This window comes from Empidonax traillii, unplaced genomic scaffold, assembly GCF_003031625.1.
Source record: "Empidonax traillii isolate 1590-97213 ecotype Southwest subspecies unplaced genomic scaffold, ASM303162v1 scaffold296:size1881848, whole genome shotgun sequence".
In the NCBI taxonomy this organism is placed as follows: Eukaryota; Metazoa; Chordata; class Aves; order Passeriformes; family Tyrannidae; genus Empidonax; species Empidonax traillii.
Window position 1 is genome coordinate 1,377,474 of NW_020955489.1, and position 14,937 is coordinate 1,392,410.

Genomic DNA, 14,937 nt, shown 5'->3' on the forward strand with positions numbered 1-14,937 from the left:
GGTGGGTAGTTTAGATGTGTGAGTGTAGTACAAGTGAGGGTATAGTACAGAGCTAGCCTAAGAATTCACATAACCTAAAAAATGGGAATAAAGTTTCTTAAATTTTTAAACATTTCAAAATTTTATCTCAATTCTCTTCACTATGAAAGAAAAAGGTATTGTTTTCCACCATTATGAAGACAATTAAATTAGAAAACCGTATTAGTCTTAGTGTAACCATATAATAATATTCTTAAAATCATTGCTCATAGAGGCCTTGATTGGGTACCATGTGCTGGTTGACCACTCCTCTGCTCAGTCCTCAGTCATCTCATATGAAACAAATACTAGACAAAGGCTTTGGAAGAAGGCAAGGCAAGTGAAATAATTACATAGTTTAAGAATTTAAAATGTCCACATCCCTATTCTGATGCTGGCTGGTTCTGTACTGCTGAAGTACAACTTTAAAAACTGATTTTTAAGTCAGAATTTAGTTTGTATATGTAATAAAAAAGAGAAAAACTAGAGAAATTGCTCCTGGGGAGGTCAGTTAACTTTAATACTGTAAAACAATGTTTATAATTTTGGAAGTTCCTGTGTTAAGATCACACAAAGTATTTAAAGACTGTAACATATGATGACTGCATAGATTATATAGAATTTTCATGCTTCTGCTTTAAGATTCAGAATGCATAGAGAGTTACTGTCTCTATTGTGTCAGTTAGGATAAGCCAAAGGTCTGAAGTGACAGAAAGAAGTTAGGAAGGAAGAGAGGAAAGAGTAGCCTGCCAGACTTATGACAAATGAAGTGCTTGTGTTTGCTCCAGTAGTAAGGCATCAGTCAAGAAAAAAGGCTGAAGACCAAGAATAAAAGTGGCAGAGAATTGAATCTGACAGCACTGACAGTGAGTAATAACATGTTACTAGAAGGCTAAGGCTGAGACCTAGGCCCTTAGTGAATTTGGTGGAAACTAGCTGCATGAGCCTGGGTTTTTATTCCATGCTAGGGAAGTGTTAATATCCAATATTCCAGGTAACTCTGTGCTGTGGACATAGTCAGGAAGAAGGTGCTACCCTGAAATTAGTGCCCTGAAATGTACATATGTTAAGAGTTACGCAACACATCATTTTCTTTTAAAATTATTTTTGGGAATAGTCTTAGATGGGAATCTTCTTATGATTGCTGACCAAACTAAGAAGAAAAGTTGTCCTCTGATCCAAAGAACTGTAAGTGCAGTTACTCTTCCCAAAAAAATCTACAGGCAACATTCAAAGACTTTATGACACAGTAGCAAGGATCTCAGTGAAATAGCAACCTGATTTAAATGAAACAGCAACCTTACCCTCCTTGTTATTAAGAAAGGCTTTTACAGAAGACCCTGAAGGAAAACTATGCAGCAGCTTTGTTAAGATTTAAGTCTGGCCTCTCACAAACATGTTTACTGTGCAGGAGAAAGCACAATAGTGTGTGTTTGGGAGCAATAACCCAGTGATGATGAAGGCATCATCTGGCCCTTTATGACTAAAACTACGTTTAAAACAATCAGTAAGGTAAATCAGTAAATGTACTGAGAAAGTAAATGAGAAATACTGGCAATTAAAAGTTACTTATAGGCAATACTCAACAAATTTGTCTAAATACGTGAATATTTTATTTAATAAGAAAGAGTCTTTAATTTGGAAAAACAGAGGAAGCTGATGGGTCTGTATGATTATTAATTTCTTGAAGGATACAAATTAGAAATTGCTATTCAAGTGTTTCTCATAACAGAAGAACATAGAAAATTACTTTGAAGCACATATGAACTCTCAAAAGGGAAATGCTTTTTAAGTGATTCACAAGTAATTTGCAGAACCTACTGCCCCAGAATGACTTTGCAGTCAAGTGAACTCCAAAAGTAGATAGATAAATTAATGGTAAAATTATCAACTCAAACCAATCTGAATACCATTATGCAGATGCAGCCTCCTACTCTGAAAGTCCCTAAAAGTATGCATAGTCAGAACTTAGGAGGCTGTATCACTGAAAGCAGCCCTGATTCTTTTCCTAGTTAGCAGTTAGATAAAATCAGAGATGTAATAATAGCAGCTAATTGTCTTTTGTAGCCACCTGTTGTGCTTTGGGCAATTTTGGGTTAAGCTGTATTGTTTTTCCTGTAAGTCTGTAGGTGAGGTATATGTAGTTCGGAAATGCGTGGCTGTAATGGATCTTTGAGCAGTCTACATTGACACACCTTTCATATAAAAGATGTTGGTGTACTATGATAAAAAGCCCGGAAAACATTTTGTGTCAGGATCTGTATAGCACTTGGCCTTGCTAGACTGTCCTAACAGGTGTGTTGCTCTGAGTAGCGCATTCATCCAGTACAAGAAACTATAATAAAACATGAATGGTCCCCAAAAATTGTCATGATCCAATGCTGTATCACATGATGCCTCACTGGAGAGCATGTTTTCAGGTACAGTGACTTGTGATGGAAGTTCTTAGTCCACTGAAATGTAACAGTGCACAAAATGTGTTCAGTAGGCACTGTACAATACAGCACACTGGGGTTTGTAAGTGAAAGGAATTTCTATGTTGTGTAAATTATGAAATCAATACAAGAGATGGTTTTCACATGCTTCTTAGTCTGATGTGTTCCTTTCTATACTGATGGAAACACCTGTCAGCATCAGTGCTGCTGTATTTGCTCTTGCCAAGTTGTACATGATGTACAAATGTAGAAGCTTTATTCTTCCAATCCAAAAGAAAATTAAACTCTCTTCCCTCTTGCTTTCCTCATCCTTTCCCCTTGCTCAGTAGGACTGAAAATTCCACATCTTTGATGTCTGCCTTTCTGGTATTAAAAAAAAGAAAAATAAAAAAAGAAGTTAAAGTGAAAACAGTCTAAAGGCTATGTAAAAATACTCCAGCTGGCTTTCTGTTGACAACCCTGGATGGTGGAAATGGCTTAGGTGTGGCAGCAAGATCTCTGTGGCTTTGGAGATGCAGATGTGGACTTTAAAACGGTTACTTTGTGCATCTGAGATTTGAGAATGACAAACTGGAAATGGTGGATTTAAGCTGAGATCCCATCACGAAAAGTCAATATCCTGGCTAATCCAGCATTGATATTTTGTAATTTCTGTCCATAGCAAGTGACTTCTATGGGCACTGTTTAGTAACAAAAATATTTTAATTTGCAAGCTATCAGTGTTTTTGGGAGCTGAAAAAGATATTACTACTGTACAATACTGTTCCTCTGCAACAGGCTACCCATGAGGAAAATGGTTCTAGTCTGCCCTATTGCTAAATATATTTATGTAAGTAGTGATTGTTGGACAACTTGACAAGAATAAACTATTATTTAGTTAAAATGCTCATTTTTGCTCTGTTGTGTTGGTTTCTTTGTTGTTCTTTTGATAGACACCAATTATTACTCTAAGGATCATGATTATGAAATAAGTCCTGTTTTGAAGTTTCAGAAATAAATGATAACTTATATTCCTTGAAATACTTATTGCAAGCTTAAAAATACTTTTTCTTGAGGTGTACCAATTAATGACTTAATTATATCTGCAATAGTGATATAACTAAACAAGAATATGTTTTGTGGTAAGAATTTACAGTAGGTGACACTGCTGAAAAAGGAAATGTTTCCTATTTCTTGAGACTATGAAAATGTCACTAGTGGCAAGTTTGTTTGTTTCAGATGCTAGAACTGAATTTTTCAAGAATTTTAGTAATTTCAAGACATTTATGAAATATATAGTTGCATAAGCTTGCTGGATACTTGATTTGTAACTTTTTGTTGCTACAGTGAAAGTTTTATAACTGTAAGTGTAATTTCTTTAAATATTGAATTATCTGTTACATAAAATTGTTTTTATTACTTTGAGTTAGTTTGATCCAGAACAATTCATGGGCATTTTTCTTGGTGTTTTAAAATGACTGTTTTTGAGAAGTCCATTTGCTTGACAAACTCAAGAGATGAACACTTGGGGAAACTCATTATAAATTTTGTCTAATGCATGTTTGTCTTCACTAAATAGTTGCAGCAGTAAAAGTAATTGTGTTTGCTATCTATCTAAGGTGATAATGTTACTGATGTTGCGGATTTTGCATTCTCTCTAATGGTCTAAAATTTACAGCTCTGCTGTGTGCTGAAGTGCCTGGGGTGTCTGCTGAAGATTAAATTGTGGCCTGACTGAATGATAGAGCTTGAGCAAAGCAACACAGATTCTTTTCTAATTCATTGCTTGGATCAAATAAGTGATTGAATCAATTTACTGTGTAATGTATATGAATATCACTTTTTCATGAATATTGACAAAAATCTTTTTAAACTTGCAGCAAGTAGTGGCAGCAATAAATGCAGGAATCATACCTTTAAGAAACACATCTGCTCAGATCAGTCACTGGGACTTGGGAAGCTCCTTCTTCTTTGCTGGCACTGTTATTACCACCATAGGTAGGACACAGCTTATTATCTTTTTACAGTAAATGAGATGAAACTCTTGATTTCCAGCGTGTGCATATATTTGTTAATGGTAAATCTTTCATATCTTCTGTTTTGAAGTAGAGAGTTACTTTTTAACAGAGAGATAGTATTTTAGCTGCTACTTCTTAGGGCGGAAATAATAGCTGTCTGTAAGGAGCCCTAGATGAGTGAGTGATTTTTCTGTAGAAAAAAAATGTTACTGCATATGTCTGTCAGGTGACTAGAAGAGGTCATGGAAACATTTTTTGGGGGAAATTTTGTCAAATGTGTAGTCACAAATGTTAAATAGGGCATGATATAAAGCAGCTGTGTGTTAAACTTTAACTGAGGTGTATGGAATTTCAAGTCTGTATAATCCCATTTAATACTGTTATTTTATCTAAATTCTGAAAGAGCCACTAGACCTCTGAGCAGGTGTGAATAGGAGCAGCATTTGGTATTTCAGTTTCTTCCCTTTGACTGCAATATAGTGCACATCATATACAGTTGATAAATGTAATGTAACTCACAGCTCACAAGCAGAATTCACAGAGATGGATGGAAATTTGCAGCAGAAATCATCAGAAAAAAAAATTAAGAGCTACATTATGAGAGTAATGTGTAGGGAATGGTAAGAATAATTACCACTGCATAATATTTATATGCATACTGTGATGTAAAAAGATGTTCTCTTAAGTGATGTATGTACCTTTCTTCTTTCTTTATGTAGAAGTGAAAAAGTACCATATTTTTTGTGTGTTTGAGTATATGCATGTCTACATGTATATGTATAAATATTGTACCTACTTGTAATATTTTTCCACATCTAGAGTAACTGAAACACAGGTTTAATGAAAGCAAAAAGTGAAACTCTTACCTCCTTGATTAGTAAGAAACTTACTGATTTTATAGCAGTAGGTCCAAAAGGTGATAAAAAATCAGGTATTGAAAAATACAGGTTATAACTAAAAAAAAGCAAGGCTATAACCAAAAAAAAGCAAGAACCTTGAAAGGATAGGTCTATGATCAGTTGTATATTATCCTTTTCTGACAGCACTAAGCTTTATGTTTTAAGCATCTATGGTCCTGTATAAATTGCCTAATAATTGTTTGGCTTCCCCATGAGGATAAAAATTAACGTATGAAAAGTGTTCAAGGAATTAAAAGTTCAAAAATTATTTAAAACAGTAGCACATTTTTTTCATCATATGTTTTTTTTTTTTTTTTTCCCCAAGTAAAACTAAGGCTTTTCTAAATCTAAATGTTTCCTGACTTAATTTATTGACGTGATTCTACCAAAACACGTATGAGTCCTGATTAGAAGAGCGCAGGGGATCTGCAAATGCATCCAGGCCTCTGGTCCACTGTCCCCAGGAGGCAAGATAACCCAATAGGAAATACATTTGAAAATTAATATTTCAGGTCATTTCTGCAAACCAGAGTTGTCAGAAGCAGGTCAAACTAGGCAACAGTAAATACTTGTTTCAGGTTGTGTGGTAGAAACATGAGAAAAAACAGGGAAACAAAAAGAATCTTCCGTAAAATATTTAGGCTTTGGAGTTAATAGGGTTTTTTTATTATTCATTAGACATTGCTTCTGATGCAAAGCTCTCAGTCAGTTGTGGTTTTGAGCGTTGTTTCTTAGGGTTCAAGGACAGCATGCCTCACACAGCATGTGAAAGCTGTAGTGTGGTTGTCATTGTTGTGGTGTGGCAGCAGGTAGAGCTGTGCTGAGCAGTGCTTGGAAATGCAACTTTCCTGGGAAAATGGTGACCAGCATAAGTTGGGTTCTTTGTATTATTATTATTATTATTATGTGCTATCAAGTGATTTTTGAAAATGAAGGCATTCGTTCCAGTTAGGGGGCATATGTTAATAATATAACTCGATATTTTAATTTCTCAAGAGAGTCAAAATACAGTTTATGAGCATCTCCATAGAGTTGCCACACGTTTCAGCCAAACTCTACAGATATTCTCTATGAACAAAGACAGGATACTATAAATTAAAAAAATTTTACAGAAATCATTTGTAAATGAGGTTTGATAAATATGAATAAAAATTATAAATATTATGCTCTTTAGTCTGTATAACTTAAATACTTGAATAGAAGAAACGGAATTACTACAATTTAAAGAAAATTATAGCTTTCTAGTGTTGCAGCAGATTCTGTAGCTTTCCAAACCTCTTATTACTATAATTTTATCTTATCATTTAGCCCACACTCTTGCTGGTAATATCTCAGAATCTAAGACATTCAAATGGAACCAATAATCTATTTATGAACAGAGTTTCACAAACCTTTTTTTAATGAAAGCAAAACCTTTCTTTATAGACAGTAGCACTTGCATCCCACAAATATTTGGTTTCTGGGGAGAGAGGATAATAAAGCCTTTAGCATTTGCCTAAGCAATAAGTTATTGTTTTTCAGTTACTGTTATTATTGTATCCCAGTAGTGGTGAACACTGAAATGAAAAATATTGACTCTCTATTTTGGTGGCTGTTGGCAGCAGACCAGAACCATCTTCTGGATCTCCTGTAGGCTGCTGAAAGGCACTCTGATGGTGACATGTATATCTACTGAGTGTCAAAGCCAGCTCAAAAAAGCAGAGGTAACAGTACAGAAGACGTCTTGATATGTATTTAACATAATTCTTCATGCTATCCAATAAATGTTCTAGTGCATAATATGAAATTAATAAATTCAGGTTTAATAAAACAGAATCTGTCATACTGCTACTAGGTCCTTCGTAAGAAATGGATTTAGTTGAGAGTCAGGATCAAACAATTTCACAAGGCTTTTTTTAGAACAGATCTCCCATTTTATCTTTGCATTTACTACTGTGCTAGTGCACAGAACTTGTTTCAGGAAAGGCTACTGCTGGTTACAGGTTTGACTGCCTTAGCTAGGTGTTCTTGCTTGTGGATACATTCCTAGAACAAATATGCCTCATCTCAACAAAGAAATGTGAAAGAATATGAAATGTGGAAAATGAAATATGTGATTTTTAGTCTGTGCATATGGAATCGTTTCAGACAGTCCTTAAGCGGTAAATAGGATTATAAAATTATCTATGAAAAATATTACTGTTTTGTTCCCCGGGATACTGTGCATCCTGCAAAGAACTAAAAAACGTCTTTTATCTACCTGAAAATGTCATTATCCTGTCAGTCGTGTTCTAAGACCACATGTCCAAAGAAAAGGAAAAAGAAGGTTGAGAAGAAAAGCAAGAAAAAATGGTAACTGAATCCTAACGCTGGAGTTAGTGTTGAGGAGGAGGGAACAATAGTCTTTACGACATCTTTTTCTATTCTAAGAGCTCACCATTGGCACCGTGCATGATTTTTTATCCTCTAGATCATTTCCTTCAATAGGTAGCTTAACTCAGAAATGAGCGTACAGACACAACCTGTACATACCCCACCTCCCACCAAACAGCTTATATTTTAGGAGCCTAGAAAGTTTTATATTGGGAGCTGGGTAGAAAGGAAGGCCTGTCATCCTGCAAGCTTGAGACCCCTATCTAGAAAAAAAAAAAAAAAAAAAAAAAAAAAAAAAAAAAAAAAAAAGTAGACATGTCAAGGCCTTGAGCTCAGCAGTTGTTTTCCCAAATGACTGGTGTCTCAGCACATAAAAAATGTGGTGCCTACTGTAATATCAGAAACTGCATCATGAGAACCCCTACCAGACTGCTATGGATCTTCATCTAAAATAGCTGCATTATTTCCACCGTTATTATAGCCAGTCTATAATGACTTTTTCAAGCACTAAAAGCAGACATGTAGAGGGGAGAGTATTTATTCAACCTCCTGGAAGATGGAATATCTTGGATAGTAGTTGTGAGCATGCTGGGAATGCCAGCAAACCCCACTGGTAGCTGTGGTTTGCCAGAGTGCATCCTTTCAAACAGAGCCGTGTCTAGAGGAGGGGTGAGCTCAGGGACTCCTTTAATACCATAACACTAGGGAATAAAATACAGATGCAGCCATATCGATGTCCAAATCCAGTAGTTCCTAATAACTGTGTCTACAAAACAAAAAAGGGAAGAACACAGTTTCTTTTTTGTCCTTTTTTACCTTTGTTTTTACCATCCCTTGATTTTCAAATCCAAACTTCTCATATGCACTGGAAACTGAACATCTTGAGAAGTTCACTCATGACTAAAGTCTTTATTTAGGTTCATGCACCTGGCTATGGTAATATGGTTATATTTTTGGAGATCTGAAAGCCTAGCAATCATTATTAAAGACTGCAAAAGAATGTAAATATTTAAAAAAAAAAAAAAGAAAAAGAAACAAATTGTAAATATTTATTTTTTAGGGAACAGCTGTGAAGAGCAAGCAGCAAAGATGCTGAAATAAATTGATATTTTTGACTAGAAATTTGAATTTGATTTGTCAATTTTAAAGCTGCAATTAGTTATGTGGCATCAAATGCAATTTCACTGTAAGGAATCCTTCCTTCTATCATTTTCCCACTGCCTGGATACAAGGTTTGCTTGGAAGGCAGGACATTTTAAAAAGCCTTATTACATTAATTATTAATTTGAAAAAATAATAAAATCCCGCTGCTGAAACTGTTCCTTCTGCATTTTTGAAATACAAGGTAACAGAGTAATGTGTTGATAACTAAAATACACAAAATATGTTTGACATTGTAAAAAGACAAATATTGTTGTTAATCAAAAGTGTTATCTAATATTTCAGATAATAATAAAGATAAAAAGTTGAAAATTATATTGAAAAATTTATTCTTTTAGTTCAGAAAAGTAAGAAGCATCACATAATTATATTAGAACATGGGTTTTTTTTTTTTTTGGTTGTTTGTGACAAGGAAGAAACAGAGCTACTGAGGATGAGCATAAAAATTTAATTTTAAAGTATTTCAGCCTATCAGAGTATAAATACTTGGATTTCTGTTTGTGTATTTGTAAGGGAAGAGAGAAGAAGCAAGCAAAAGAGAGTGAAGTACAAATGCTGAGGTGATAAAGGAGGATATTGGAGAAAAAAATTCTAAAATTAAAAAACATAAAATACATTTGTCAGAAAAATATTCTGATACATGACTTTTCTCCATCATATTGGTAATCAAATCTTCATTTGGGTCTATGGCTTAAATGAACTTGACTGCTTGTTGGACACTGGAGTACATGGCTTCTGAGGACCCATTTCTTTCAAACCTTCCTCATCAAGGCAAGATCATGGATCTTATCCTCCACTAATAGCCTGGATGCACGTGCCCAGATTTCATATGGATTCTAACAGGACTCTGTGTGTGGCAAAGCTGAGTATAACTAGTTGATAGGGGCAGCTGCAGTGTTTAAGACAAAAAACACTGCACCATAAAAAAGTGTTTAAGATTTATGATCTGTGAAAATGTGGTAGTGAGAGACATGCTAAAGGGGTCACCAGGGAATGACGTGGAAATGCTCCTTCCATCTCTTACTCTGCAGAGGACTCCATTGAAAACTCCTGCTGTCCAACTGAGAGTCATATTGACTCTTGAAGTGCATATCTCATCTGCTAAGATGTCAACAGAAAGTACTCCTCTGTTTAAAAAAAAAAAACACCTGGAGATCTCTTCAGAATTCATTCTTTCCTCTAGGTTAGTCTTGTGCTTGCCTTTTCATCCCTGTGCTGCTTTCTTAATAGAAGATGTTGGAACTAAATTAGTTTTTTAGTCTCTATTTTTTTCCATTCTAATTTATTTTCTTTGCTTCTTTTGTTGTGCCTTTGAAAAAGTGTCTGAATTTGACCCAGTTATTGGCCGCTGACAAATAGTGGTTCAATTGTGCTCTGGAGAGACCTATTAGGATTTGGCAATGAAATTCTCCAAATATTTCATCTGAACTGAGCATATTCTCTCCCAGGACAGCAGCAGCTAAACAAGATTTCCTCTGTAATTATTTCTCCAAGGAACAGTGAGTTGAAAGTGTATTACCACTATGCCCTCAATTTTGTCCTGCATTTGCTCTGGCAGTGAGAAAGAGGGCTTATCTGACTCGAATGCTGAAGAACTAATACTTGGACTGTACAAGATACAGAAGCAATAATTAGGATAGGACATCTGGGAGCTAGGGAACCTGGGACAGTGGTGGAGAAAGGTGAAGAGCTGAAAGGAAATTATATTAGATGAAGAACTCAGTTAGAGACATTGAGGGCTTGTATATCAGAAAAATTGAATTAAATTGAATGAGCAAATCAGAGAAAAGAAATTGAACTTCACTGACCAAAATGACCGAGACTGAGAAAATACTCAATAATGCTAAATGCTGAAATGGAAGAAGAACAAGTTTATGGGATGATATACGAGCTTCATTGCACAGAGAAGTGATATTTTTTTCTGCTAGCCCTGTTTTGATACATAGGTATCTGATGTACAGGTATATGGTCAGTTGGAAGCACTTGCATATTCTGTGGGCCATATTCAGGGTTTGATATTTCTTGTGATATTGTTACTTCAAGTTATCAGCTATATTAGAAAAGCTTAGGGTGATGTAGCCTCTTAGTTGTGTAAATGTACAAGGAGTTTTTGTTTCCACCTGGTGAGTTCTGAATTCTGGACAAGAAACTTGTCAGTGGATGGTATAAAGGGACATTGTGTCTTTAGGGAAAGTGGTAGCATCAGTGAAGTTTCATATCACTTTTTGTATCTTTTTTTTTAAATTGTTTTTATTCTTTTAGTCCTGATTCAGGACACTGTCAACTACTTCCTTTTCCTATAACACTGAGTTTCTGACTATTTTTATATTCTGGAATATTTTTTCCAACCACCTAGAGTGTTTTTTTAACATTGCTGTGACTTCATTAAAAACTGATTTTGTCAAAAAAGCCTTTTTAATGTCGTTGATGAAGCTTCCTGTTAGGCAGCGCTGGCTGTTTTATTTTGGTGTGGTGTCTATTTATTGCTGGATCTTGAAAGCAGGGAGGAAGATGTACCATTTTTGCAGTTTGATGTACTTGCACTTTCTGAGCTTTTATCTTCCGTTTTTCTCAAGGCCTGAAAAAAGTTGCTTTAAAACAAATTGCCAGGTATGCAGCTTTCCATCACTTCATTATCTTTTATAATTTCCTAAACAACAGACTATGCTTAACACAGTTCTGCTTGAAACTGCAGGTCTTGCTGTGGAGTGAAAATATCAGCTGGGACACAGTCCCCAATTTACACTGCAAATGAGCAGTGAAGTTTTCACAGCTTACTCTTTTAATTTTAGTGTGCTAATGAAATTGGATTTTGTTTTCTTTATTCAGATTTCTCATCACTGGCTGATCAGTACAGGGTTCCTGAGCCTCCTGATCATGTCCATTTGAATTTCCAGGTTACGAAACTTGTTGTTATCAGTAAAGGAAAGGCTGCCGGGAGGAATTGCTAAATACAATGACACTGTTTACAGAGTCCTAGGATGAATGAACTGATTTCCTGCTTCTCTTTTTGCTTATTTTTATAACTGCATCAGGAGTGGTGCAACCAACCATGAGAATATCAAATTTTATAAGCAAACAGAGGCACAGGATTCTGGAAAACACAGAAAAAAGTGGATGTTTGATGCTTAGCTTCTACATCAGTCACTGAGTATGTAGGGTTTAAAGGCTAAAGTAAAAGCACCTGTTCATGTAATGTTAGTAAGTTTTTTGAGGTTTTGGGTTTTTTTTGGTTTTGTTTTTTTCCCTTTGGTTTTTGTTTGTTTGTTTGTTTGTTTGTGTCTTTTTGTTTTGTTTTTCATATTGTTGGTTTTTTTGGTCGAGGAGGGGGACAACTAACAATATAAGATTACCGTGTGTTGTTGCAACCTCTCTGGAAGGTCAGCTGACTATCTCAGCTGGAATTCCTACCTCCTGATCACTGTAGAAAATAAGGCACTTTTAGGTACCCTTAGCACAAGTTCTGGGTTTTGAAGACTTGAAGATCTCGTTTAGCAGTTTTTGCAGATCTGGCCTAATAACATACTTTTTAATAACAGGTAAGAACCCACCTAACATAAATCACACTGTTTGCTTATCATGTTAATCTAAAAGCAGGAAGAGGTGGTTTTCCTTCCTGGAAACTAAGATCTGAAGAAGGCTGCTTGTGTTGTGTCATGGTTTTGCTTGATGTACATATCATCTGTAGGTCTGCTCCAGAGTCCCAGGAATGGCCCTTGGCACTCTGGCTAGATGGAGTAGGGCAAGGGCTAGTGCTCATGGGGCACAGCTGGGCCTCAGTATTCCAATGGCCTACTGAATTGGAGATCTAAGATCTGCTTAAGAAAAGGATCAGTTAGCCAAGACAGACAGACTCTTGCCCCCTATTCACCCAAATGGTTTTTTGTAAACTTGGCATTACCATTCCTAACAGCTGGAATTAACAGCTAGTTCTCTTTCAATCATATGAGAAAGCAACATTTTCCTTTCTAGAAAAGAAGACTATAAGAAGTTTAAAAGACTACAGAAAGGATGTTATACTGATAGCCTAGACGGGCTTACTTAAAGATTTCTTGAAGTGAACTACCACCAGTATAAAATCTGATCTCTTTCGCCACCAGTATTATGAAGTAAAATATCATTCAAGTATCACTACAGTAAATGGGAATATCCATTAGCATTTTATGAAAGTGTTTCTTTTTTCTACAATGAGAGCACTCTATATTTTATAGATTTCTCATCATTGCCAGCAGCTTGATTCCACTAAAAACCCCTGAAAAACCAAAAGGGAAGCTGGGTAGAAGTACAGGCAAAGGGGAAATTAACAAAATCCATTAACTTTTTACAGTGAGGGGTTTTTTTGGTATTGAATCCTCTTGTGCTTTGGAAAATCTCACCCTCTGGTCTCATCCTTTTGCAAGAGCTGTATGAGTCGGTATGGCTGTGAGCAAAGTTTTAGTTCACATCTCAGTGTGTGTTAGATATCCATATTTTTCAGCAGTACAAGTTTATTTCTACAGTAAATGTGCATATGATCTGCATATGTTTAAGATAAAGAGGATAAAAAATTATAAAAACTTATTTGAACTGCTAATGCAAATATAATTGATCAGTACAATATTATAGTCTGACGACTTCTGTTTTTCATTTGGCTGAAGCAGATAGTTACAGAAGACACACGTTAATTGCAAGTTAATAGTAAGATAGGTAGTTAAAAAGACTTGTGCAGTCCATAATCTAAGTAATAGTCCAGAAAATCCCTATAAGTACATTATCTACCTTATCCTGGTCACGCTGAGTTTCACCAATGAATAAATGCTTTTCCAGTGTGAAAAAAAATATGATGTAAGCTAAAGGAAGCATAATTGTCTGCTACATACCAGCTAAAAGCAAATAAATTGTGTAGTAATAAAGCTATCAGCCTGTAAAACACAAGTTATGCTCTTTCTCAAAGTGTTCTCATATTGAGTACTAATGGTTAAAATTTTAGTCTGGGCTTGCACAGCAGGATTGAGAAGAATAACATCTTCCTTTTAGCTAATTTCCTTTGTGAAAATCATCCTATTCTAGGTAAGGCGGGATCTGATTGATTTTGTGTGTGTGTGTGTTTATTTGGTTGGGTTTTTCTGAGTGAAGCAGTTAGAAGTACTCTTGGATGTTTTTAAGAAATTAGCATCTAAGTGTTTGGATTTTTGGTTCTGTGGGGACAAATCTGAAGATTGTTTTCCTGTTGTGTCTTCACTGGAGATGTGCTTTCCTCTCTTTTCTGTACTTGTGTGGGATTCTGATTTGTTTTGCTGGACCAGTAACCAGAGCATAGAGAAAGCCAAGTATAATTAAAGAGAAGACATTATTTCATTTGGACATCTTTGCTGTGGTTGCTTCTTAGCAACAACACAGACTGTGTAAATTCAAGTCTCACTTACTGGAGAGAATTTTGATAGTAATCATGGCCCCCATTAGTCTCCCTTACCTGCAAGGATCCTTACTCAAAACCAGTTGTCAATCTGAAATTAGTAATTCAATATGCTCAGATACTGTGGTTATGGGACTATTATTCTAATATTTAGATGAAGAGATGGAAAGTATCAAGCAGTGTAAGTAGGAAGAAGAATTCCAATCTTGAGAATTTTAATACTTTATAGAATCCATCTGTGCTAAGGTAGCTTTTAATGCTTTGAACATAACTACCTTTTTCATTTCACAGAACTTGTTGTTCTCTATAAAATGTATGTTTTAAGTTCTAGTACCCAGTTTTAAAACAAAATCTGGTTAAATGTGACATGATTTTAAAACATTGGTGGCTTTTCTTATCTGCCATGAGGTTGCCTGAAGTTGTAACCAAATGGAAGAATTGAGTAGGCTGCTCTTAGGTCACTTCTTGTTTCTGACAGCCAGGCTCCAACTGTAACTTCTGAATAATTGCTTCCTTGTTGTCATTGCCTTTTGCTGTATAGATTTTTCCTCTGACTTCCTTTCTCCAGGTGTTTAATCTTAATTAAATACCTCTCAAGAATGGATTGGTGACACTTGCTACTTGTGGGCCTAGCAAATAAAATCTTTTCTGTTACTGAGGTTAGTTCTGCAGCTTAGTTC

The 14,937-nt window shown here is 35.5% G+C and overlaps 1 protein-coding gene across 6 annotated transcripts in view; it reads left to right on the forward strand.

Moving 5' to 3' along the window:
- Window positions 1-14,937, forward strand: part of KCNK2 (potassium two pore domain channel subfamily K member 2) — a 106,919-nt gene that overhangs the window by 40,767 nt on the left and 51,215 nt on the right. For all 6 annotated transcript variants that reach the window (XM_027890773.1, XM_027890778.1, XM_027890777.1 and 3 more), the window contains one exon: window positions 4,313-4,430. In XM_027890773.1, the coding sequence (XP_027746574.1) occupies window positions 4,313-4,430 (118 nt within the window). The remainder of the gene's footprint in view (window positions 1-4,312; window positions 4,431-14,937) is intronic.